Source organism: Arachis hypogaea, chromosome 8 (assembly GCF_003086295.3).
Source record: "Arachis hypogaea cultivar Tifrunner chromosome 8, arahy.Tifrunner.gnm2.J5K5, whole genome shotgun sequence".
Classification (NCBI taxonomy): Eukaryota; Viridiplantae; Streptophyta; class Magnoliopsida; order Fabales; family Fabaceae; genus Arachis; species Arachis hypogaea.
This window is the reverse complement of record NC_092043.1, coordinates 51,408,329-51,431,712: the sequence shown is the minus strand read 5'-3', so window position 1 is coordinate 51,431,712 and position 23,384 is coordinate 51,408,329. Positions and strand designations below refer to the sequence as shown.

The 23,384-nt window shown below is 32.5% G+C and overlaps 2 protein-coding genes and 1 long non-coding RNA gene across 3 annotated transcripts; 1 reads left to right on the top strand and 2 right to left on the bottom strand.

Moving 5' to 3' along the window:
• The first annotated feature begins 9,828 nt into the window (after positions 1 to 9,828).
• On the top strand, positions 9,829 to 12,236 carry LOC112708248 (cyclic dof factor 1). The gene is made up of 2 exons (XM_025760425.3): positions 9,829 to 10,238; positions 10,812 to 12,236. The coding sequence occupies exons 1-2, from the start codon at positions 10,110 to 10,112 to the stop codon at positions 11,883 to 11,885; spliced, it is 1,203 nt and encodes a 400-aa protein (XP_025616210.1). The 5' UTR covers positions 9,829 to 10,109; the 3' UTR covers positions 11,886 to 12,236.
• A 5,763-nt stretch (positions 12,237 to 17,999) lies between these two features.
• On the bottom strand, positions 18,000 to 19,443 carry LOC112708247 (chlorophyll a-b binding protein P4, chloroplastic). Its single transcript, XM_025760424.2, has 2 exons — positions 18,757 to 19,443; positions 18,000 to 18,672 (listed from the first exon to the last, which is right to left on the bottom strand). Exons 1-2 carry the CDS (start codon positions 18,954 to 18,956, stop codon positions 18,120 to 18,122), a joined length of 753 nt encoding a protein of 250 aa, XP_025616209.1. The 5' UTR covers positions 18,957 to 19,443; the 3' UTR covers positions 18,000 to 18,119.
• A 2,847-nt stretch (positions 19,444 to 22,290) lies between these two features.
• Positions 22,291 to 23,349, bottom strand: LOC112708246 (uncharacterized). Its single transcript, XR_003156288.2, has 2 exons — positions 22,918 to 23,349; positions 22,291 to 22,751 (listed from the first exon to the last, which is right to left on the bottom strand). It is a non-coding gene; the product is annotated as an uncharacterized lncRNA (long non-coding RNA).
• Positions 23,350 to 23,384: the final 35 nt, after the last annotated feature.

Below are 23,384 nucleotides of genomic sequence, written 5' to 3'. Positions count from 1 at the left end.
TTTTTAATTCTTTTTCTCAATCAATTTTCGGTTTATCACTTAATTTTTGTATGAATATATACCGGGTAAGTGTGGACTGGGCTTTTCGAAGCATGTGTAGCCCAATGCTTGAATATTTGATGAAGCATACGCGGCTGGTAATGACCCTCACCAAAACCACAAAAATATCCCTTTTTCCCCTGAGAAACATTCCATGCACTAGTTTAGCTATACTTCCAGGGCACATTTTTACATTGCAAAGAGATATGGTTTTCTACTTTTCTTGGTTAATTGGTTGGAGTCATGTCTAAGTTAATCCAATATTAAATATCATTCTAAAGTTGAAGTCACTTTAAATAAGACTTTTGTTGAAAATAGTTGCTTTGGCTATACAGTTCGCTTTATTATTTATATTTTTTTGAATTAAAATAATAATAACACTCCAATTCTAATTTATAATATTCTTAATCTATTTTATCAAATTTTACTCTGAAATATTATTATCAGATATTTGTCTATTTATCAAGAAAAGAGTATACAAATAATCATTTTCATATAGCATCTCTTTTCTTCAAATTGTATATAACTTAGCAAAAAAGACATTACAAATTTTAATTTTTTACAGTACAATTCTTTAATCAACAACTATCAGAATTACGAAAAATATATTCAAAATTTATAAATCATCAGAAGCATTAACATCACAATTCAATTTAATGGATTCGATAGGAGGAGTCTAGTGCAAATAAAGGGAGGAAGAGAACAAAAATAAATGGATTGAGAAGATACTAAGCAACTTCTTTGTTAAGCTACAAATTAAACTGACTGCATTACTAGTACTTTAAGAATCATTGGGACTAAATAAATAATTTTCATGCTTCTCCAAATTCACCAGATAATCAAGTAAAAAAGAAAAGCATCTCCAAGAGTCTAAGACTAAGACCTTGACAAAGCCAGTGTTATAAGTCCAAGTGATCATAATATAATTCAAACAATGCCCAAATCTCTATAATTGGAAAAATTCTATAGACAATAAAGAACAATTTTAGGACTAAGTTGACAGCAATGACAAGTATTCAACTGAGCTAAATCACGAATAAATCTAAACCCGAACGTAAAGAAAGCATTACAAGAACTTGAACTTTTTTAGAATGTGACGTCGTCAGACTCAACCAATTATCATGCCTATCCCAACTTAATTTCTTCTTAGCCAACCAACTATATCAACTACTAGCTGAATAAAGTTTAGAGATAACTGAATGCCAAATTCAATTAGGTCTCTCTCCACCTTGTAAATTCGGATTATACCCGTTTAAATGCTATCTAACGTCCTCTAGAATAAGAGAGAAAATATCCTAAAAGTCCCATTGATCACTCCGCCAAATATCTCAAATAGTCAAATCAAAATCATAAATATGCACACAAAAAAAGATCCTTAGCAATTGGATCATCAAGACACCACTTATCAAACCAGAAATATTGATTAGAAAGGTCGATACACCAAGAGAAATCATCCTAAGGTTCAAAAGATCGCTAGAAAAAAACCCTTCTGACAATATTCTAAATTTAACTGTCCACTATCTCTTAATATTCTTTGAAAGGAAAAAAAATTAAAAATCATCCGGATCAAAAGCTTTGAAAGGATTCATATTTAAGACTGCTAACTTCACCTCTACAAAGAAGACTGGTGTAATAAGCAAAGCTCCAACCTCACACTCACAAAGAGCGTAAGAACGTCCCTTAAACAATCAATTTCAACTTCTTCAATTGTGCCAAATAGAGCCTTATAAAATATGAGAGTCTCATGATGAAGAAAATCTAGATCAGTAGGACAAAAATCACCTTTAACATAAAGATCATGAACTTTGTTTTGATTTTTGCATAACAAATTTTGCAAGATGAAAATTTTTTATATTTATACTTCTAATATCAAAAGAGCTCTTCTTGTAACAATAGTTTTTTATAGTCTTTTCTTAACTCAGTTTCTTTGATTTTCAAAAACATAATACCAGTAACTTTCAATCACTTTTGGATATGATGAATTTGTCTTTTCAACTTCTTCTTTCTCAAAAATATATTATCAAAGACTTTAGGATTAAATTCCAAAAAAATTTGTTATACTAGTTATAATCTCTTAATTATTCCACTACTTATAAAAAGAATAGATTGTCTATATAGTCTGAAATCTAAAAAAATGAGAATTTTCTACTCTAAAAATTCCATTATTGCAAATTACATCAAGACAATAGTCTAAGTGTAATTTACTCAAGATCTTAAAATAAATATAGATAGCCAAGCCTCATTACCAATCTTCCTATCAAATCTCTTAATTAAATTCCTTCCATTATGAACTCTTAATTAAAGTGTCTAATGTAAAAAAAAAAAAATCTAAAATACTGTATGTTTCGAATAATTCCTCTAATATTAAATTGTACTTTTTTGGGTTCCTCTACTTGACAAATAATGAAAAGGAAGAATGAGTCAATTACATACAATATTTTCATCTTAGAATCCACATAAATAGTTTAAATGTGTTGTGTTAATTATACACAATTAAAGTCTTTAAGGAGAAATATATGTTGTGTTAATTATACACAATTAAAGTCTTTAAGGAGAAATATATATATATATATATATATATATATATATATATATATATATATATAGGTTTTTTTATTTAAATAAATTATTTGGCTTTCTATATTATGTGATTCTCTTAAATAATTTTCATGAAGGTGAATCTCCTAAACCGTATAATATATAAATCATTATAGACTCGTGTGTTTTAATCAATATATAAATCATTGCACCCTGCAACGATTTATACATGAATTGCATAGCTGAAGAAGGCATAAATCGTTCAAGCCCCCTGTGTGTTAGAAGAAACAAGTAAATCGTCCTAAGCTAAGATGGTTAATGCTTTTTAACCTAAAATCTTCTACCCTGGCACGATTTACGTGCTGCTTCCTGACCCTCTACCCCCTAGCACGATTTACGTGCAAATCCAATCCCCACAATACCTTAGCACGATTTACATGCAATCCTAACCCCACCAACCCAGCACGATTTACATGCATCTATACACCCCTCAACAGCCTAGAACGAATCATGTATTACCCTCTAACCCCAGTTTCCTTCCCACGAGTAATGTCTCATTCGTGAGACCCCATTAGCGGCGAGGAACTTACTTGAGTGGAGGAGAGCCACGGCCAAAAAGTGAAGGAAGGGTGTAGTGGAGGAAAGTCGGCGCGATGGAGGGTTGGTTAGGCGGCGAAAGGGGTGGCCTCCGGTGCACGGCGTTGACGGTGGCCCACGACGGAGGATTGAGGTGATAAGGGCGGCGGTGGAAGGTTGGGTTGGAGACGGTTGAAGGTTGGTTTGGTGGCGTTGAGGGGTGATGCAAGATGGCGAGGAACGAATGTGACATGTACCGATTGAATGGCATCACGCATGTGGCAGGTTTTATCGACGAAGAAGTTAGTGGTTAATTTGGTTTACAACTGATATAGTCAATGACGTTGATGTGTTTAGTTATAATAATGTGAGTTTTTTTGGGAAAAAAAAGCTTGTTGTGTTAGAAATTTGTAAAACCTTAAGCTTAACATGTTTAGGATTGGTATGGTTCTTGTTTGGTTTAGGGGTGAGGTTGAATTCTGATACATGTTTTTGGTTGTTATGCGATGTTGAGTTGTGACTGTGCTTGTTATTCTATTATCAGCCAACCCGGTGTGTATGGAGCATCCGTAGGCACAAAAAGATGATATTGCATGACCGTACTATGCCTTACCTAGATAGCGCCGGATTGCTACATGTTGCTAGGCTAAATGATTATTAGTATAAGCTAGATGAGCCAATGGTTAGTGCCTTTGTTGAGCGATGGCGTCCAGAGACTCACACTTTTCACGTGCCATGTAGGGAGTGCACTGTTACTTTACAGGATGTGGCATATCAGTTCGGCCTCCCTGTTGATGGATTTCCAGTTAGTGGTTGTCTCAGTGAATTTGAGCAGTTGATGGAGGGTGGAAAGCCTGCGTGGCAGTGGTTTGAAGAGTTGTTCGGTGGACTTCCTCCTGAGGACTGTATCGATGAGTTCACCGTGTCGTATGGCTGGTTTCAAAATAGGTTCAGAGTCATGCCGACTGATACTACAGAGCCGACGTACAGGTCTATGCGTGTGGTTAGATCATGATGTTATTGTCCACGATACTTTTTGGCAACAAGTCTGGTGCTAGAGTTCACTTAGGCTGGCTCCCGTATGTTGTAGATCTCGACGGACCCGGTAGGTATAGCAGGTGTTTGGCCACGTTGTCTTGGTTATATAGGTGTCTCTGCAGAGTTTCCAATCAGAATGTAAAGAATATTATAACTGAACGCACTTCCCGTGATACTTCAACTGGTACGACTCAAACACCTTATACTGAACACCACGACGAATATTATAACTCTTCACTGTCAACACTGCCTTCTCCTTACTCTGGAGCCGCTGCCGGACCTCAAACTCCTTTGTCCCATGCATAATGTGCTCGTCTCTGTGAATAGTTGACATTTGTTGACCTGGAAATGCTAGTTGATTCATCGCCTCAAGATCCAATGTAGAAAAGTGTGGAGGGTACTGTTGTGTCTGAGAACTTGATTGGCCTTGCGATCTCCCAACTAATCTTGTGTCATCCTCACCGTCAGATTCATCACCAATAACGGGTGGTTCTGAATCTGAATCATCATCGCCTATGACCTCAGCAAGTGGATCCCTATCCTTGACCTCCATGAACGTAATTGCACCATCCAATACTGGTCCCCCTCTTATTGCCGCCACAAGCTCTTCGAAGGTACGCACATCACCAGGTAATCTCCATCATCGGCATGAATAGGCAGTTGGGCTGCAAATGATGGAGATGAAACGTGGGCGGCAACGTCTGACGGGTTGGAATGGCACTTGAAGCACCATCTACTCCGACGGTGGGCGGATTTGGAGCAGATCCACCGGAGCTACCCTCCACATCAGCCATTCTCGCGAACAACTCCATAGCTCCCAAATCTGAAAATCTGGATTGACTGTAAAATATAACACGAATGTTGTCATCGCCTAGCATATCATATTTTTCAAACTGTACATAACCTTGCCTAAGTGAGATAGGGATCCTAAAGAACATATGCTTCACAAGCTTTTTACCGCACTTACCTAACTTTTGTAATATGCTATTTCGCAAAAAATCTAAACTCGTTGATGGATTTATGAACACTCCAACCTGTTTTTTGCTATTGAACGTTACACCCTCACTTGTATTTTTATAGATCTTGCTCCGATGATGAACTAACAAAAACACACTCTCAACCATCTTCCCGCAACCCTCAGCTGAAATATGGCTCCACACAGATCATCCTCTTGTATTTATAGGCTCTTCCAGCACATGAATTGTTTCATGATATCGGGTATTGTATTTTTGCACGTAAATCGTCCCAAACTAACGTGCCTTGTCTTAGTAACACATAACTCGTCCTAGGGTATTGAGGGATAAAAAATTTCACGTAAATCGTGCTAGGGTATTGTGGGATTGGACTCGCACGTAAATTGTGCTAGGAGATAGAGGATTAGGAAGCAGCACGTAAATTGTGTCAGGATAAAGGGTTTTAGGTTAAAAGGCATTAACCATCTTAGTCTAGGACAATTTATTTATTTCTTCTAACACACAAGGAATTGAGACAATTTATACCTTTTTCAACTATACAATTCATACATAAATCGTCCCAAAATACAATAATTTATATATTAATTAAAACACATGAGTTTAAGACTAAAACTATTTAGAGGAATTACGTAAGCCAAATAATTTATTTAAATAATATATATATATATATATATATATATATATATATATATATATATATATATATATATATATATACTAAAAAGTTGAACGTGCCAATCCCCGTCAAATTATTTGTCAGATACATAATATTAAATGTGTTTAAGTAACCCTAAACCGACCAAGCGGCAGCCCCAAGCATTATGAAGAGCAAACTTTAATCATCTAAAGTTACAATTGACTTGTACGTTTTAATATTAATCTTAGTTTAATTAAATTAAAAATATATATTCAAATAGTTTCTTAAAAAATTCTGTATCGAGCATTTTTGTTTTCAAAAAATTTTTATTATACAAAAATTGTTAAATATTATAAAAATAAAATATATAAATTTTTATATTATATTTTTAAAAATTTATTTGTTCAAACAAAAATAACAAATTTGATTACGATAAAAATTTATATATGCTATTTTATAAAATTTAAAAATTTTAATATAATAATTTTTTTTGGAAACAAAAATATTTAATATAAATTTTTTTAAAAATCTATGAAGATATATACTCTTAAATTAAAATCTCTCTCAGGCTTAAATTAAAGTCTATGAAACTGGTTGACCTCTAGGACCGAAAGATTCCAAACTTTGTGCACCCACGGGCCACGGCACCTTTTTCCTCCCTTACGTGTGCCATTCACTGAGCTGGACACGTGTCCATGGCCTTTGTGGAACGCAGTTTGTTAAAGCAACTAATAGCGGAGTGATGCATGGATGACCACCACGTGTCCTGATATCGACACGTCTTCAAAATTAAAAATGTTGATTATTATAATCTATCTGTTTTCCTCAATATCTGTAAAAAATAAAATGAGTGGGTTTGCATATTTCGTGCCTCTATCAGTATTGAGACTTTATAGGATACATCAATCTTTTTCTTTTTGCTCCTTTATCTATAGATTAGTATAGGATTATTACTGGGTTAAACTTTAATCCCAGTCACCCCAGAAACTTCCCACTTTGCTCCTTTCTTTTTTTAATCTTATTTTATGTTAATCTAACCCTCTTTTTCTCTTTTCCGTCTACTATTTTGATTTTTGACAAATTTGCTTCCGAACCACACATGTCCATCAGTTGCGCTATTGATTCTTGTTGTCAACATATACAAACAAACTTCGTAGAAATAACAGATGGATATTTTTTAAAAGTAAATAAACTAAAAATTTTTGTGTGTGTTTGAATATCATTAAATAATTAAAAATCTTTTTTAATTATTTTTTAAAATTTTAGTATGTTTAACAAATTTTTTAGTAATAAAAGTTAGAAACATCAGAAAAATATCATTTTTAAAAAATTACAATTCTTTTTTTAAATATTTTAAAAAAGTTTTAACAAGACAAAATAAATACAAAATACTTTTACATATATTATTATGGAAAAGTCTAGAGGGTCAGCAATTCTATTAAATTTTGGCCAACATGTAACCAGCAGAAAAAGATGAGTCATTGAATGAAATCTCACACCAATCTCACACCATCAAATCATTATTGATGGCTAATTGATGGCTAACAATCACAAAAATTACTGGGCCCTTAGCATTGTTCTATTATTATATCTAAACATAATAATAGACTAAAAGTATTTTATATACAATATTTAAATATCAAATTATTTTTATTTTTCAATTTCTTAAATTATTAAAAGTTCATCTAAACAGTTCTTAATCCCTTTAAATAATTTAATTTGAATAATACTAAAGAATTATTTTTTTTTTCAACTAACATCATCTAATTTTTAAAAAATTATTTTATTTGTTTTGAATTATAAATTATAAATTATAAATTTTTAACTCTATATTCTAAATTATAAATTTAAAAATTGATTAATATTGACTAACTAAAAGTTGATTCTTATATTTTTTCACTTAATTTATCATTAATTCTATTTTCATACTAATAAATAGTATATTCCCCTTCTCCTCCCATTACCTGGCTAATTAATAAAGGGCAATTTTTTTCTACTTTTTTTGAAAAATCCAAATGAAGTTCTCAACTTCTCATTGAATGAAGTTACGATGCAAATCACAGGTTCGTTTGAATTTTAAGGGTACAAATCAATTTGATTATAAATCATCTAATAATATTACGTTTTTCCAAATTTGATTCGTGTAATTTAACATTTGTTTCTTTCAGATTTCATATGATGAAATCTGAATATTAGCATTATAAAATAAATAAATTAAAAAATGTCCATAATGTCAACAAAATATCAAAGAGAAAGAAAAGGCAATCCCTTATTTAATTTAATTTGCAATTTTTGTCTTTTTTTTTTCTTGTCCACATGTGGATGCAACAATTTGGCATTGTTTGGTTGGAAGATATTATCTAGCGTGGGACCAATGAGATGTTTCCACGATAACAAAAAAATTGGGTCAGCGTCGATGAAGTCGAAGAGAGAGTTGAGTAGAAAAGGAATAAAATAAGAGTAATGTATCTCGTCTGTAAATATATTTTTTTTGGATAAAGTATATTTTTTATTTTTGAAATTTGTCAAAAATTTTAAAAATATTCTAAGATTTATTTTATTTTAATTTTGTTTCAAAATTTTTCAATTTACATTAAATATATTATCGACGGTTAAATTTTTAAAAAATTAAGGTCAATCTAATAATAATACATAAAAATTATGCTTGATTTGCTTGTGTTGAGAGTTATTTTTATAAAATTGTTGTTGAATTGGTCTTAAATTTTTTTAAAAATTAACCATTAAAAATATATTTGATGCAAATAAAAATTTTTGAGATAAAATTAAAATAAAATAAAATTTAGGAATATTTTCAAAATTTTTGTTAAACTTCAGAAACAAAAAATATACTTAATCCTATTTTTTTAACACTTAATTAGTTATAATTTATATTTATATTTAGAGAAAATTCTACTCTCATTCCCTACGAGATGCTAAAATGACACCCCTCTCCTCTCTATTTTATAAAAGTATATTCCCCTCCCTTCTAACTTTTAAAAAACCTCATCTTTAATCCATTTTAAATTTTTTTTGTATTAACTAGTTAACTTTATCAATTTTTTAAAAAAAAAATTATTTTTTAAAGAAATACCCATTAAAAAATATTTTATTTTTTATCATTAAATTTTACTTACCAAAATATCTTTTAATAAATTATTATATTTAAAAAAATAATAATCATATTATTTTTGTAAAATAGCTTTCAATAATTTTTAATTATTAAATTATAATTTTACCAAAATTTTTCTTAACAATTTTTTTTATATTTTACTATTAATTTTTCGCTATCTATATTAATTATTTTCACATTAAATAAAAAATTTTAGTAAAATTAATTTTCAATATCAATATATATTAATTGTTATACATATTAACAATGATAAGATTTTTTGTTTAATATTAAAATAATATATATTGATATAAAAAAATTAATAGTAAATATAAAAATACTTGTTAACAAAAATGTTAGTAAAATCACAATTTAATAATTATAAAATTATTGAAGGGTAGTATCTTAAAAATATAATTTAAAATTATTAATTTTTTTGAAAATATTTTAGTAAAAATATAATTTAATCAATAAAAAAATAATTTATTAAAGGATATTTTGGTAAGCAAAATTTAATGATAAAAAATAAAATTTTTGTTAATAGATATTTTTTTAAAAAAATTATTTTTTTTAAAAAATAGATAAAGTTAACATTAGTTAACACAAGAAATTTAAAATGGATTAAAGAGTAGGTTTTTTAAAAGTTAGAAGGAAAAAAAAATGTACATTTATAAAATAGAGGAGAGGAGAATGTCATTTTATCATCTCGCAGAAGAGGAAAGTAAAATTTTCTCTTATATTTATAGATATTATATACATAAAAATATATAATTTGTGTATATATTTATTAAAATTTTGAACATATAAATTAATATAATTTATATTTATATTTTTTAAAATTTATATACATAAATTAATAAAATAAAAATTTAATACTAAAAATTATCGACACTAATAATAATAAAAAAAGGAAATGATGACATGGCTGAAGGGGTGGAGTTAGAGGAAAAGGGAGGGAGGGAGTGAGTGAGTGGAAGGAATAGAAAATTAGAAATAGTGGCCACAAGAACTTGTGGCCGAGAATGGAGACCCAATGGTGACGTGGCACCCTCTTCTCGTTTAAACGGATCAAAATCCAACTCCTCCTGCCTCCATTCCATTCCCAATTGCCCTCTGCCAAACCCAAACTCCAAAATAACCAACTTTCTCACGCACGCACTAACGAACCAAACTGCTACAACTGCTCTAGCCAATAAACATGAAGATGGTAGATAACAAGGACCCTGCAATTACTCTCTTTGGGAAGAAGATTCCCTTTCCCGGTGAAGCTGCTCTCAATGCCGCGGAATTAGAGGATGATGAGGTGGACAAACAAGTAGGACACAAGGTGTGTGCACCCACCCCCTTTCATACTTCTTCACAATTGCAAAATTCACCATCCTATTTCCTTTTTTCATTTAACTGCAAATTGTAGCTGCTTTCAGCTCACCTTTTTCTCAACCAGTGCAAATAGAACTACATCTTTTTTAATAAAGAAAAGAATTTTCTGTTTTGAAAGTTTAGCGTCCAATTCGTCATTTTCGTAATGACTGAAATTAAACAACCTACTGAACAATTTTCGTAATTTTAATTGTTTGAATAATCCGATTCGTTCTTCTCCTTACCACACACAATTGTTTTCAATAAAAAGAAGAAGGGAGAAACAGAACAAAACTGATTGGTGCTGGTTCCACCCCCAGTTTTCAATTTTATGACCGACTGCAAAGGACCTAATGTTCGTTTTTGTAACTTGGTCTTAGCGATGAATATATATATTTTACTGTTTTGTGAATCTTAAATTAAACCACCTTATTAGTTTTCCGGTTTCCCTTGATCTTATTGCTATTGGTACCGTGATGGCATCTCTATGGTGTTATTTGAATAATGAAGAAAAAACATGTTTGTTTTACAAAAATATTAGGATGGTGGAGCTGATGAAGTTACTGAGAAAAAGAAAGAGGCTGATCCTTCTCGAAATGGAAATGCAGAGATCAATAAAAGAAAGGATTGGAGTGTTCAGAACCCAAAAACACCATCCATAGAGGAAGAAAGTGCAAAAATAAAGAAGGAGCAAAGCGATGCAGAGCAAGAGAAGGCAGTGAAGAAGCCGGATAAAGTGCTTCCATGTCCGCGCTGCAATAGCATGGACACCAAGTTCTGCTACTACAACAACTACAACGTCAACCAGCCGCGCTACTTCTGCAAGGCGTGCCAAAGATACTGGACTGCAGGCGGCGCCATGAGGAACGTGCCAGTTGGGGCAGGCAGGAGAAAGAACAAGAACAGCGCCAGCGCCTCCCACTATCGCCACATCACCATCTCTGATGGGACCTTGAAATCCAGTGGCAGAGTCCTCAGCTTTGGATTGGATACACCACCACCACCCATATGTGATTCCATGGCGTCTGTCCTCAACGGTTTTCATGGAATTGAGGATCAAAGTGGAGAAAATGGCGATGACTGCTCGAGTGGATCTTCCATTACCATGGAGGAAACAGGAAAAACCGCATCCCAAAAGCCTTTAGCACAAAGCCCTCCCCAAGTCCCATGCATTCCTAGTGTTCCTTGGCCTTATCCCTGGAATTCTGCTCTGTGTCCTCCTGGATTTCCCATTTCATTCTACCCGGCACCTTTTTGGAATTGGAATGTTCCGTGGTTCCCCTCACATCCATCTACTCTAGGGAAGCACTCCAGGGATGATGCTGATGATGACACGGTCAAGCAAGACTATAGGCAAAAGGAAGAACCTCCAAGGCAGAGAAATGGGTGTGTTTTGGTTCCCAAAACTTTAAGAATTGATGATCCAAGTGAAGCTGCAAAGAGTTCTATATGGGCAACTCTAGGAATCAAGAATGAATGTGTCATTGGGGGTGGAATGTTTAAGGCTTTCCAATCAAACAAGGAAGAGAAGAATAAAGTGGTTGAAACCTCGCCAGTGTTGCTGGCTAACCCTGCAGCCTTGTCTAGATCCCTTCATTTTCATGAGAACTCATGAATTAGCAATCCTTTGAGATGCTTATCTTGTACAGTGCCTGACGATAGAGGCGGTGACCATCTTTCAGCTCTGAGCATTCATTAGATTGGACTGTCAAGGGAAAGTTGGTAGTCTCTGATTTCCTCAGTGCAAGTGGAGGGAGCAGGAGTTTTTGTTTTCCCTTTTCATGTGCCACTATGACCAGCTTCCCGCCTTTCTTTTTTATGTGCCTAGTTTTCTGTGCTTGAGTTAATGTACATATTACATAAAGATATATGTGTGTGTGTGTGTGTGTGAAATTACTGGCTAGAGATAGAAAAAGATCTTTGCTATGTATAAAAATCAAGAGGCAATGTGTTTTTCTTATGCAAAGGGATTGTTGTACATGCTGTTGCTTCTTTATAGAAAAAAGTAGCAATTTTTTTGTTAATACATAATACTTAATAGTTCCCCAACTGTCATGGGAAGAGGTATCTGCTTTTCTCAAAAAAGATAAGATAAAAATCTCGAGTCCAGAACTAGAATATAACCACATATAACACGACGCTAGAGACCTAGAGTAGTGGATACTCCTGTTGTCATAGTCATAACTCAGCTCGTGATTCTTCTGAATTTGAAACTAGAAAAACATAAGCATTTTGCTTTTGTTGCTTGTTTTTATCCTTAGAAGTTATTTCCATAGATGCAAAGAAACACTGATCATAGAGTGGGAACCTTGGAATGGAGACCGCATTGGGGAATTAAGAGGATAAGCTTGAATCTAAAACATGCCATTGCCAGCTACCTTTACCTCTGTCTGCACCAAAAGGTTCTAAGCATACAATTAACATCAAATCTGGGCCCCTAAAATATATGCATTCACAATATCAGATCAAATTTAAATTTTCAAAAGTAGAATTAAGTTAAAAAGATTAAAGATCAGTCCGAACCCATTTCCACTCATTTGTGTGGATTTTTTCCAGTTTTGGCAGTTTCAAATCCTATTATTAAACATTTTTATGGGTTACAATTGTTTAAATATTTTTTACAAAAATATTATTCGTACACTAAAATCAATTATTAATATATTTATATATAATTATAAATGTAGTTTAATTTATTTTTAAAGTATATTTATATTCCAACATAAATTTTATATTAATGACCGACTTTTATGTACACGGAGCGCATTTTTTTTTTCATTTGTTATTTTGTTGGTTCCTTGACCTTCACATCTTTTGTTCCCATGTTTTTTTTTACCATCATACTCACCTCAGAAAAAATTGAACAACCTATTTGTCTTTTCTTTTATATTGGATTAGTTTTTTCGTATCCTTTTTACCTTGTCAATTAAATTTTTGTTTGATTCAAGTGTGGGATTTAAAAAAACTACATTTTGAAGAGATTGAATTCACTTTCGAAGGTTTTTAATATAATTTAAAGAAAAAATATGGGGACTTAATGTAATTCGTGTCTAATGTGTATAATATAGTAATTTTTATTTTTAACTCGTATCGAGCCAAATAAATAGTTCATTGTATACATTGTACAAATACTTTATTGGCTCTTTAGCGGAATTTTAATTTAAAATTGTATTTCAAATTAAAAGGTTTAAAATTTTACAATAGGTTAAAAATTAGGTTACGATTTTGGTCCTAAAATAGGAGTTAGAAAATTTTTTTCGTTCTCAGTCTTTTTTTACCTACAAAATAGTCCCATTTAACTTAATTTTAAAATTGTCATTTTCACTAAATTTTTAATTTTTATTCCAAAAATATCTCTAACTACAAAAAAATGGGTTAAAGGGAAAAAAGGAAAAGGTATCACAATTCACAGGGGTGTTTGGTTTGGGAAAGGAAAGGAAAGCGAAAGAAAGGAGAAAGGGGAAGAGGGAAGAGGAAGGTGTCGCCGCTCGTGTTCTTCGTTATTCGCCGTTTTCTGCTCTTCTTTTTTACCTTGTCAATTAAATTTTTGTTTGATTCAAATGTGGGATTTAAAAAAACTATATTTTGAAGAAATTGAATTCATTTTCGAAGGTTTTTAATATAATTAAAATTTTATTTCAAATTAAATGGTTTAAAATTTTACAATAGGTTAAAGATTAGCTATAGTTTTATGAGGCTTTAAAACTCTCACTAATTCAAAGAAAACCTCGACAAAAGTAAAAATTTGAAAAACTAATTCAGATGAAATTTAAACGATTATTTTAACCATTTTAAAAAAAATATGATCATATATACATGTGTAAACCAGTTAAAATAACTGTTGATTTTAATTAATATATATTATATATATTTTTATAATTTAGATCAATAGCTAAAATAACTGGAACATCGATATTTTTGATATACCTAAAACTCTTCCTAAAATATATACTCACAGCAATTGAAATGATATTAAAATATGCGAAAATATCCACTTTACACCAAAACCAACCTAACCCAACATGTCCTAGAAGAAGAAAACATCAGCTAGATATTTTGAGAGGTTGAATCTAACGCAAGCCACACTTTGTGAATAACATGAATTGGTATGGGACCCTTAGATGCGAAAAAATGAATCCTTTTCCTCTTGCCATTGCGCTCTTTGTTACTTTTTGGCTCTTTCCACCCATTTCCTTTTTTTCTGCCTTTCTTCCCTTTTCCAAAAGAAAGCAACCTTTGTTTTCATTTCCTCCAGATGTCCATAACAATTTTCAATTATGATAGTTCGTTGGAAGTTAGCATCATCATCAATTCTGTCCATAATAACTAATTAAAATAGTAGCTTCGATTCTTGCAAATTTCATATTCCATACCCTTCATTGCAAACTACTACTAGTGCTACTACTTGCAAATATATCAAGGATACTCTTTATTCTTATTTCCCAATTCTAATTCATGACAATTAATTTCTTGATTTTATATATCTCAATTCCCTAAAATGATGTTTGGATTATGGTAAACATTGATTAGAATGGACAAAGTGCTTTATTCATAGTTATCAAATCCGATCCTGATTAGTCGAACCAAAAACCGATTACTCGATTATTAATTTAAGCTGTGTTATTATTTAAATCGGTTAAATACTTAATTCGGTTAAACTTAATAAACCTGATAAAAATTGGTCAAACCTTATTAAAATTGGTTAAAAATGATCTGGTTAAATTAAAAAATATATATTATTTTTATACATAATATTTTTTATTAAATATATTACATAAATAAAAATAAATTATATTTACAAATTTTAAAAATAATATTTTATTAATTATAATATATTTTTTATTTTTTATTTTTTTATAAATATTTAAAGAATATAATAAATATAAATTAATTGATGAATTATTAAAATTTAAAAATAATAATGAATTTAATATAAAATAAAACTAAAAAAATATTTACTATAAAAATAAAAAATAAAATAAAATATTATGTAATTATCTATTTATGACCGAATTAATCGATTTAACTGATGATCTATTAGTTGAATTAATAATCCAATAACTCAGTTGTGTAGATCACTTATTTGCTTCCGATAACTATGACTTCATGCTTTAGACCAAGACCACCACTCATTTGCAAAATTGGCCCCACTACTAGTTTTCTTCAATTGGCCGGATGTGCTTTAATTGCATTATGAGGTTTGACACGAGCAGGTGTTAAGCCACTTTCCATCAACTCTGCATTATAATATTAACTACAGTGTAAAGAGTAAAGCAGAATCACTTTGGCCAAGGGACACGGTTTTGGAAGTAAAACCACTTATAAAGTCGACTTATTAGAAAAGCAAAAGCAATTGCTGCTTCAATTCCATTGTCAACTTCAATGGATACGGACTCAGCTTCCCACTAAAGAGTCCTACAATTAAATTACTCTTAAATTATTTGAATATAACATATAGTGGATGAGCCACAAATTAAAGTTGTTTATATATTGAACAGGCTTGGTGCCTATGCTATGCATCAACATGTTATTGGATGGAAATTGACTTTTCTCATATCTTCATTTTCTTTTGTTGGGAATTTACTGTTCAGTAACACTTGTACCATTAATTCAACAACTTATTTCCAGTTTCGGGGAAACATCTCTTGCCATTTATATCATCTAATCCCACTATGATTTTGAGAGTGATAAACTGAGTATTAATAACAAAGAATTTGATGAATTGGATGTTCAATGTAACTCCACCAAATTACATTTATCCTAGCAACGGTAAGAAAGTCAAAATCTTAGCTTCCCTCCTTTTCTTTTTCACTTCATAAAAAGAAGGCTAAATGGAGTGTGAAGGATAAAGATGGCAATATGTGTCAGGTTTAGGTGCCAAGTCTTGGTTTAACTAGTTGGTTATGTCTAAACTCTATATATATCAGATATCTCAGTGTAATTCACACAATAATAATTAAGAGACAAATTATAATTTCTTTTAATACAGTTCAGTTTTTCTGCATTACTTGTGTTATTCATCTTTCAATATTCTCACATGGTATTAAGAGCTTCAAGTTGATCCATAACCTTAGTAATTTTCACCACCAGCAACAACAACAAATTGTTTCTGACTCCTATTCCAGATAAACTAGATGATACCAACTTTGTTACTTGGCAGCAATTGGTTCTTTTTTCTCAATTTGCATCTGATGCCGAATTCTAAATCTATGCCAATCCCTGTGATCTCCTCATTAAAACTTGTATCACAAGGCTCTTCACCATTTGAAAATCCAAAATTTTACAGGTTTATAGTTAGAGGCTTACATAATGCAACTCTCAGACATACAAAAATTATATTTGCTGTAAACCGTGTCAGTCAATTCATACAGAATCCGATTGAACATCATTGGTGTGCTGTCAAAGCAATTAAGCTTTCCTAAAAATATCTCTCACTAGCTGATTATGTTCAAACTCTATGTATATCAGATATCTCAGTGTAATTTACACAATAATAGTCAAGAGACAAATTTAATTACAATTTCTTTCAATATAATTTAGTTTATTTGCATCACTTGTGTTATTTATCTTTCAATATTCTCACAAAGGCGTGTCAAAAAAAAAAGAAAGAGAATAATATGTTAGTTGAAAAAAGCAATATTTTTTGTGTTTGTTTATTCTTTTGTTTTTTCGTCGCTCTTTTTACATCAAGAGATAGAAAATTGTCAATAAAAACATGATGAGATAGACACAACACACAATTTAATATGTTCAATTCATACAGAATTGGGGGAATTAAAGATTGGTAAATTAGATTAATAATTATATGACTGAAATAGGGTAACTTGAAATCTTCACTCGAACAAAATTGTTAACCATTCTTAGTTCGTTGCCAAATATGACAGAAGGTAGATATATTTTTTTCGATCGTAGATTAAAGTTTTTACCATAAAATGGGAGAAAACTTTAAAGACTCGACTATATAAAATAGTTGAGCTTACAATGCAACACCAAAAAATTACTGACAAAACTAACTGTCTAAAAGAGCTCCCTATAAAAAACAACAGAAAGTGTATAAAATACCGAATCGACAAGAAGACTCAATATGTTAAAAGTAAAGGTGAATAAAATTAATTCCGCTTTAAATTTCATGAGAATCTAATTAACTAGAAGTGCTATAACAGTTGATGGATATATCGTTAAAATAATTTGAACAATTACACACAAAAAAAAAAGTTTATTATCTTAATTTGATTGTCTTGAAAAAAAAAGAGCAAAACAGAGAACATGAATCTGACTGAATTACATAAATGATAAAACAAAGTGACATTCATAGAGTTTCAAAGCTTTTCCATGCATGCTGGTGTAATGCTTTCATTTAGTTGCAACTTGCCATGATTGTCTTAAGGGAGCATCATAGAACTCGCCTACGTATATGTATTGTTTCAAATTGGAAAGCAAAGTAACTATCAAAATTATGTGATATACACATTACAATTGCCCTTCTCGCAGGGAAGCCTATATATATATTGACTTGTAACTTGAACGTAAATTACAGCCAGCCTTAAGTTTTATGGTGGAACATTTCTTCTTGCTTGAAATGACATACAGATATTCTTTTTCCTGTATCTATGTGAAATGTATTTAGCTGAGACCATATGTATCTGCATTTTCGTTATGAAGTGCTTCTGAATATGAATATCATGCATATTACTTGTTGTTGTAGGGAAATCACAGATATAGAAGCACATTCTTTGGCTCATAGGGAGCAAACTCTTAATTTTATTCCATTAAAAATATGAAAGGGGTCTCAATACATCTTAGTAGTAGTAGTTGGTCTGTACAATGAAAAGAAAGGCGAGGAAGAATTGAATTAGTTGGAAGAGAGCGTTTGAACAATGGTATTATGCCAAGGGTCAGAGATGTGCTGCAAGAGGTTGTCAAAGGGGCCTTTGCCAGTGACGTTGTGCTGAACAATAAAACCCAAGAAGGCGAGCATAGCCAAGCGGCCATTGGCAAGCTCCTTCTCCTTGGCCTCAAGAGTGGGGGCGAAGTTGAGGGGGTTGAAGATGCCACCAGGGTAGCCGACCTCGTTGGGGGGGAGGCTGTACTGCTTGAAGATGGGGTCTTGGTTCACACTCCCAGGGTTCTTGATGTCCTGCCATCTCCTGATCTCAACGTAATGGAAGAGTATGAACTCTATCACAAACAGGGTCGACGAAGACGCGAAGTACTCCTCCTTCCCTGCGTCGTACCATTTCGGAACATTTATGATCCCTATGCTCGTGAACACCTCCGGCAGCAGCATCCCTGCCACCCCCAGCATCGCCCATCTCCCGTTCACCAGCTCTGCCTGTACGAACCACTTCAGGTTCTCTGGGTCCTCTGCTAGCCCCAACGGGTCGAATCCATTGTCTCCCGGAAGACTTCATCACAACCATAATAATTCATTAACATTACATAATTCATGTAATCAAAAATATTAACAATAGTCTTTATTGCATGTATACCTGCCATTCAGATAAGCTGGAGAGGCCAAGCCAGGCAACCACTCTCCTTTCTTGGCTTCCACCTTGAAAGAAGGAGATCTCAATGGCCTAAACGACACCTCCCTGTTGAGTCTGCCAGATGAGCCAGACAGGAACCTTGCCTTGGAAGAAGGGCATGGCCTCAATACAGTCGCTGAAGCCTGCGTTGTTACAGTCGCCATCTCGCTCTGCTGATATCAAAACAAGCAAGGAATGTTAAGTGCATGGCCCTCATTTCTATTGCATTCATGTGGCTCTTGTTCCTCCTTTCTCTTCCACCGTTGCCTCCCAGGATATTTCGATCCCACGGTTCACGTGCGTTCTGGCTTATCGTTTTATCTCGCTTCTTATATCCGCAAATCCATTACTCCCTTCTTGTTGGCTGCCTTTAGATTCTGTGGGACCACACACTGCCACCTTGGATCACACCATCACACTCCTTCAAATATCTTAATATTATCAACCACCACTCCATGCCACACACCTGGCTTCCTCACAATTACGCTCTACCTATCAACATATGGATAATTCCAAAATCCAAACCATTATTAAAACTCCAATTTTATAATCTAATCTATCATAATTCCTGTTGCTTCTCTTTGAATTCATCTTGACATACACTTTACTCTTGTGTCATTTTCTTAACAATTTTAAGATATCAATTTATTCAAATGCCAACATATGCTAGAATTTTCTTAAATACTGTCAATTGAAAAAAATTTCATTAAAATAAATTTTTTTTTGTCGATTACATAGACTAAAAACGAAAGTCAACTACAAAGTACATGGTGTATTTTTTCTTGGGCCTAGTACTTGGAGTAGCTACTAACTTGGGTCAGGCTCGAATATAGTTGCGGACTGGAAAGACAAGACACCTAAGATTTCAATCGCACAAAAAATATGTAAAAGAATCATCCCAGCCCGGTAATAACATGAGCCCACTCCCATGCCCATTGCTAACTCTACTTGTTAAATATGGGGCCTTACGCCCGATCATATACATTCGGAGGCTTCCATGGATTAGAGCAAAAAGACAAATAGTTTTTAAATTTTTGATAAATACATCTTTAACAAAATTTAAATACAAAAAAGTCCATGACTTTAACAAATGGAGGACAATTTAGTCATTCTGTCTATTTGTCTCTCATACACCAAACGGAATTGGCTGACGTGACTGAAACGGTGTCCAAGTGTCCGTTACGGTGTCACGCTGGAAGGGGAATAAAGTTCGAAGGACAAATAAGTCCTTGACGTCATTTTGCAAATAAAATTTGAAGGACAGATAGGCCCTTGAGAATTTTTTTTTATTATGCTTCTATTATGTTTCTGTTATGAGAATTTAGTTTATAAAATTATGCTTGTATTTTGAAATCTAGTTAACTTGTTGTATTCTGCAATTTAAATTATTTGTATTAAAATTACAGAAATTGGGCTTGTTCTGTTTCTATTTTTTTCTTCAATTGCATTAGTTCAGTTTTAGTACATTTGTATATTATATTAGAATTTGTTAAATTGCATTAGTTCAGTTTTCATCATACCAGTGGCATTAGTTAGCATCAGTTCATTTATGTATCAAGTTAGCATTAGTTTATTTGTGCATCATTCATGTATTAAGTTAGCATTAGTGCATTTGTGTATTATATTAGAACTAGTATTTTTATCCATAATAACATTATGAGAATAATTTTTTTAAAATTATAGTTCACTTTGTTCTAACAGTATAAATTATGCATGACACAAAAGATTTATAAAATCAGACTACTTTTACAAAAAAGTCATAAGTTGACAAAAATTTCTGACTAAGAAAACCAAGATATCCGCAGATAAAAAATTAAATGATAAGATTTTTAGTTATTATTTTTATATGAAAAAGTCTAATTTTTTATTAATAATTTATTTTAACATTTGTTATCTAAAATTTAAAATAATTTAATGTGTATGCTTTTACATTTAAAAATATTTTAATTGTAAAAAAATATCAAATGACATATTTTGATTTGTCAAATTACTAATATAAAATATAATTATATATAGAGTAAAAATAGTAGAGAAAAATATAAAAATGGAGAGAAGTAGATGAGAGAATTTAGGAAAGGAGTTTATTAATTTTGAAAAAAAAATTCTGAAAGACCTATTTGTCCTTCGAATTTTATTTGTAAAATGACGTCAAGGACTTATTTGTCATTCGAACTTTATTTCCCTTCCAACGTGGCACTGTAACGGACACCTGGACACCGTTTCAGCCACGTCAGCCAGTTCTGTTTGGTGTATGAGAGGAAAATAGACGGAAGGACTAAATTGTCCTCCATTTGTTAAAGTCAGGGACTTTTTTGTATTTAAATTTTGTCAGGGATGTATTTGTCAAAAATTTAAAAAGTCAGGAACTTATATGTCTTTTTCCCAAATCTTAGTGCCTCTAAGAATGGACCGTCAAAAAAATATTTGGATCCTTTCAATTTTAGATTTTATTTTAGAAAGTAAAGTGTAGGGGTGACAAACGAGCCTAAATCCGCCAGACCGGCCCGCATAACCTGCTAAAAAAGAAGGGCTGAGTTAAAAAATTGGGACCGCCAAAAAACAAAAGTCCGGCTAACACTCACCGCTTAAACCGCGGGTTTTGGCGGGATGGGGTGAGCTTCTCCACCAAGCTTTGTTTTTTTTTTTTACAAGGAGTATTTTTGTAATTTTTTTTGTTAGAATCCAACTTTGCCCAATCCAACTTACAAAAGTATGAAAATGAAAATTGAGTATTTTGAATTATGTTTATATTACTTTTGAGACAATATTTATAATTATGTTTTGGATTTATGTTTATTTTGCTTTGAAGACAATATTTATAATTATGTTTTGGATGAAAACTTGGTTTATAATTATGTTTAATAGATATTTATAATTACAAAGACTTTAATGTGAATATAAAAAATATAATTTTTTATACCTTAAAAAAAAGGATCTTTGGTGGGCTTAGCCCGCTAGCCGCAGTTAGGCGGGGCGGGGTGGGATTCTAGAACCGCCTCACTAGACGAGGCGGGGCAGGCTTCTGGCAGAGCAGGACAGGACTGGCTTCCCCGCTTACCACCCCCTAGTAAAGTGTAATCTCTCACTATTTATTTTATAAGTGGGACCAAGAGAAAATATAAGAGAGAAACATCGTAAGAGATCATATTTTACCAAGGTTGCAAGAACCGAACCGATTATTGAACCGGTCAAGTAACTAGTTCAATAATTTAATGGTCCAACCGTGGTCAAACCAGTTTCATTAAATATAAAATAAAATTATTAAAAATGCAATATTAATCTTTTAAAATTTAAATTCAATCATTCATATAATAATAAAATTTAAAATTTCATAACCCATCCACTAACTAAACTATATCTCATCTCATTAAAATTCTGCATTTGAATTCAAACATCAAAATTTATATCTAAAAGAAATCATAGCATAAAATACTATATCCATATTCAATCAACAATCACCAACATCAATAATTACTTAATTAGACAAAACTCACTCAATTAATGCCAAATTAGTAATTAGAAATAGCTATGAACCAATATCAGCAGTAACATTTTTTCAAGATGTGCAAAACAAACCATGCCTTGCCCTCTGAAAAACTTCATGTTTCAGCTATTACAGCAATTACAGTAAAATAAAACCTCAGGTATTACAGCAATGACAGCAAAATTTAGAATTACAGACATTCAAAATCCAAAATTATATCAATTCTGTTCAGCGTTATAAAATTATACCGAAATTCAATTCAGCATTCAAAATCCAGAATCTGAAATTATATCAAAATTAGGAGGATTATTAGAAGAATACATTACAGAATATAGAATTTCACAAATATGTGATCGCTAGTTTTCAACATTTATTCTCTGTACTCTGTTACCACTGTATTCCATTAACAGAAACATGGAGAAGATTACGAATTTCCATAAACAATGTAGTGAAGCAATGCATCATAGCAATGACTCTACAACAGAGGAAACAAATCAGAATAAATAAAGTTAACAAATAATCAATGACTCCACAACAGAGGAAACAAATCAAAAACTAAAGTGAAAAAGGGAGGAAATCAGTGAAAATAAAGAAGACCACAAAGAAGATGTTGAAGGACGGCGAAAGATTGAAGAACTCACGACGACGGCGAAGAGTCCACGGCGGCACGGGTAAGTTCGCACTTCGCACACAGAGAGAGAGAGATGGCTCGGAGACAAAGGCGTCTTTGACGATGAGAAAGAGGCGGCCGACGACAGCGAAGACAGAGGCAAGCTTCACGACAAGCACAGAGACGGTGAGGAGAAGAAGAGTGGCGGCGGCTGAGACGGAAAGTGAGAGAAACTGCAACAATGAGAAAAAGCCATGCACATCATCCTCAGACACAGCTCCACCGCCTCCTTCCTCCGCCGCTGCCGTGCTGTGACAAGGGCTCCGCTCATTCTTCCGCTGCTCTCCAAAGCTGCCACCTTTGAAATTAGGGATTTTGTGCCATTTTGGTGAGGGAGACTGATGAAAGTGAGCGAGAAGGGAGAAGGGATTGGGGCATTTGGGGTCTTCATGCGTTTGTTTTTTTTTTTTTTAAAACAAAACGACACCATTTTAATGT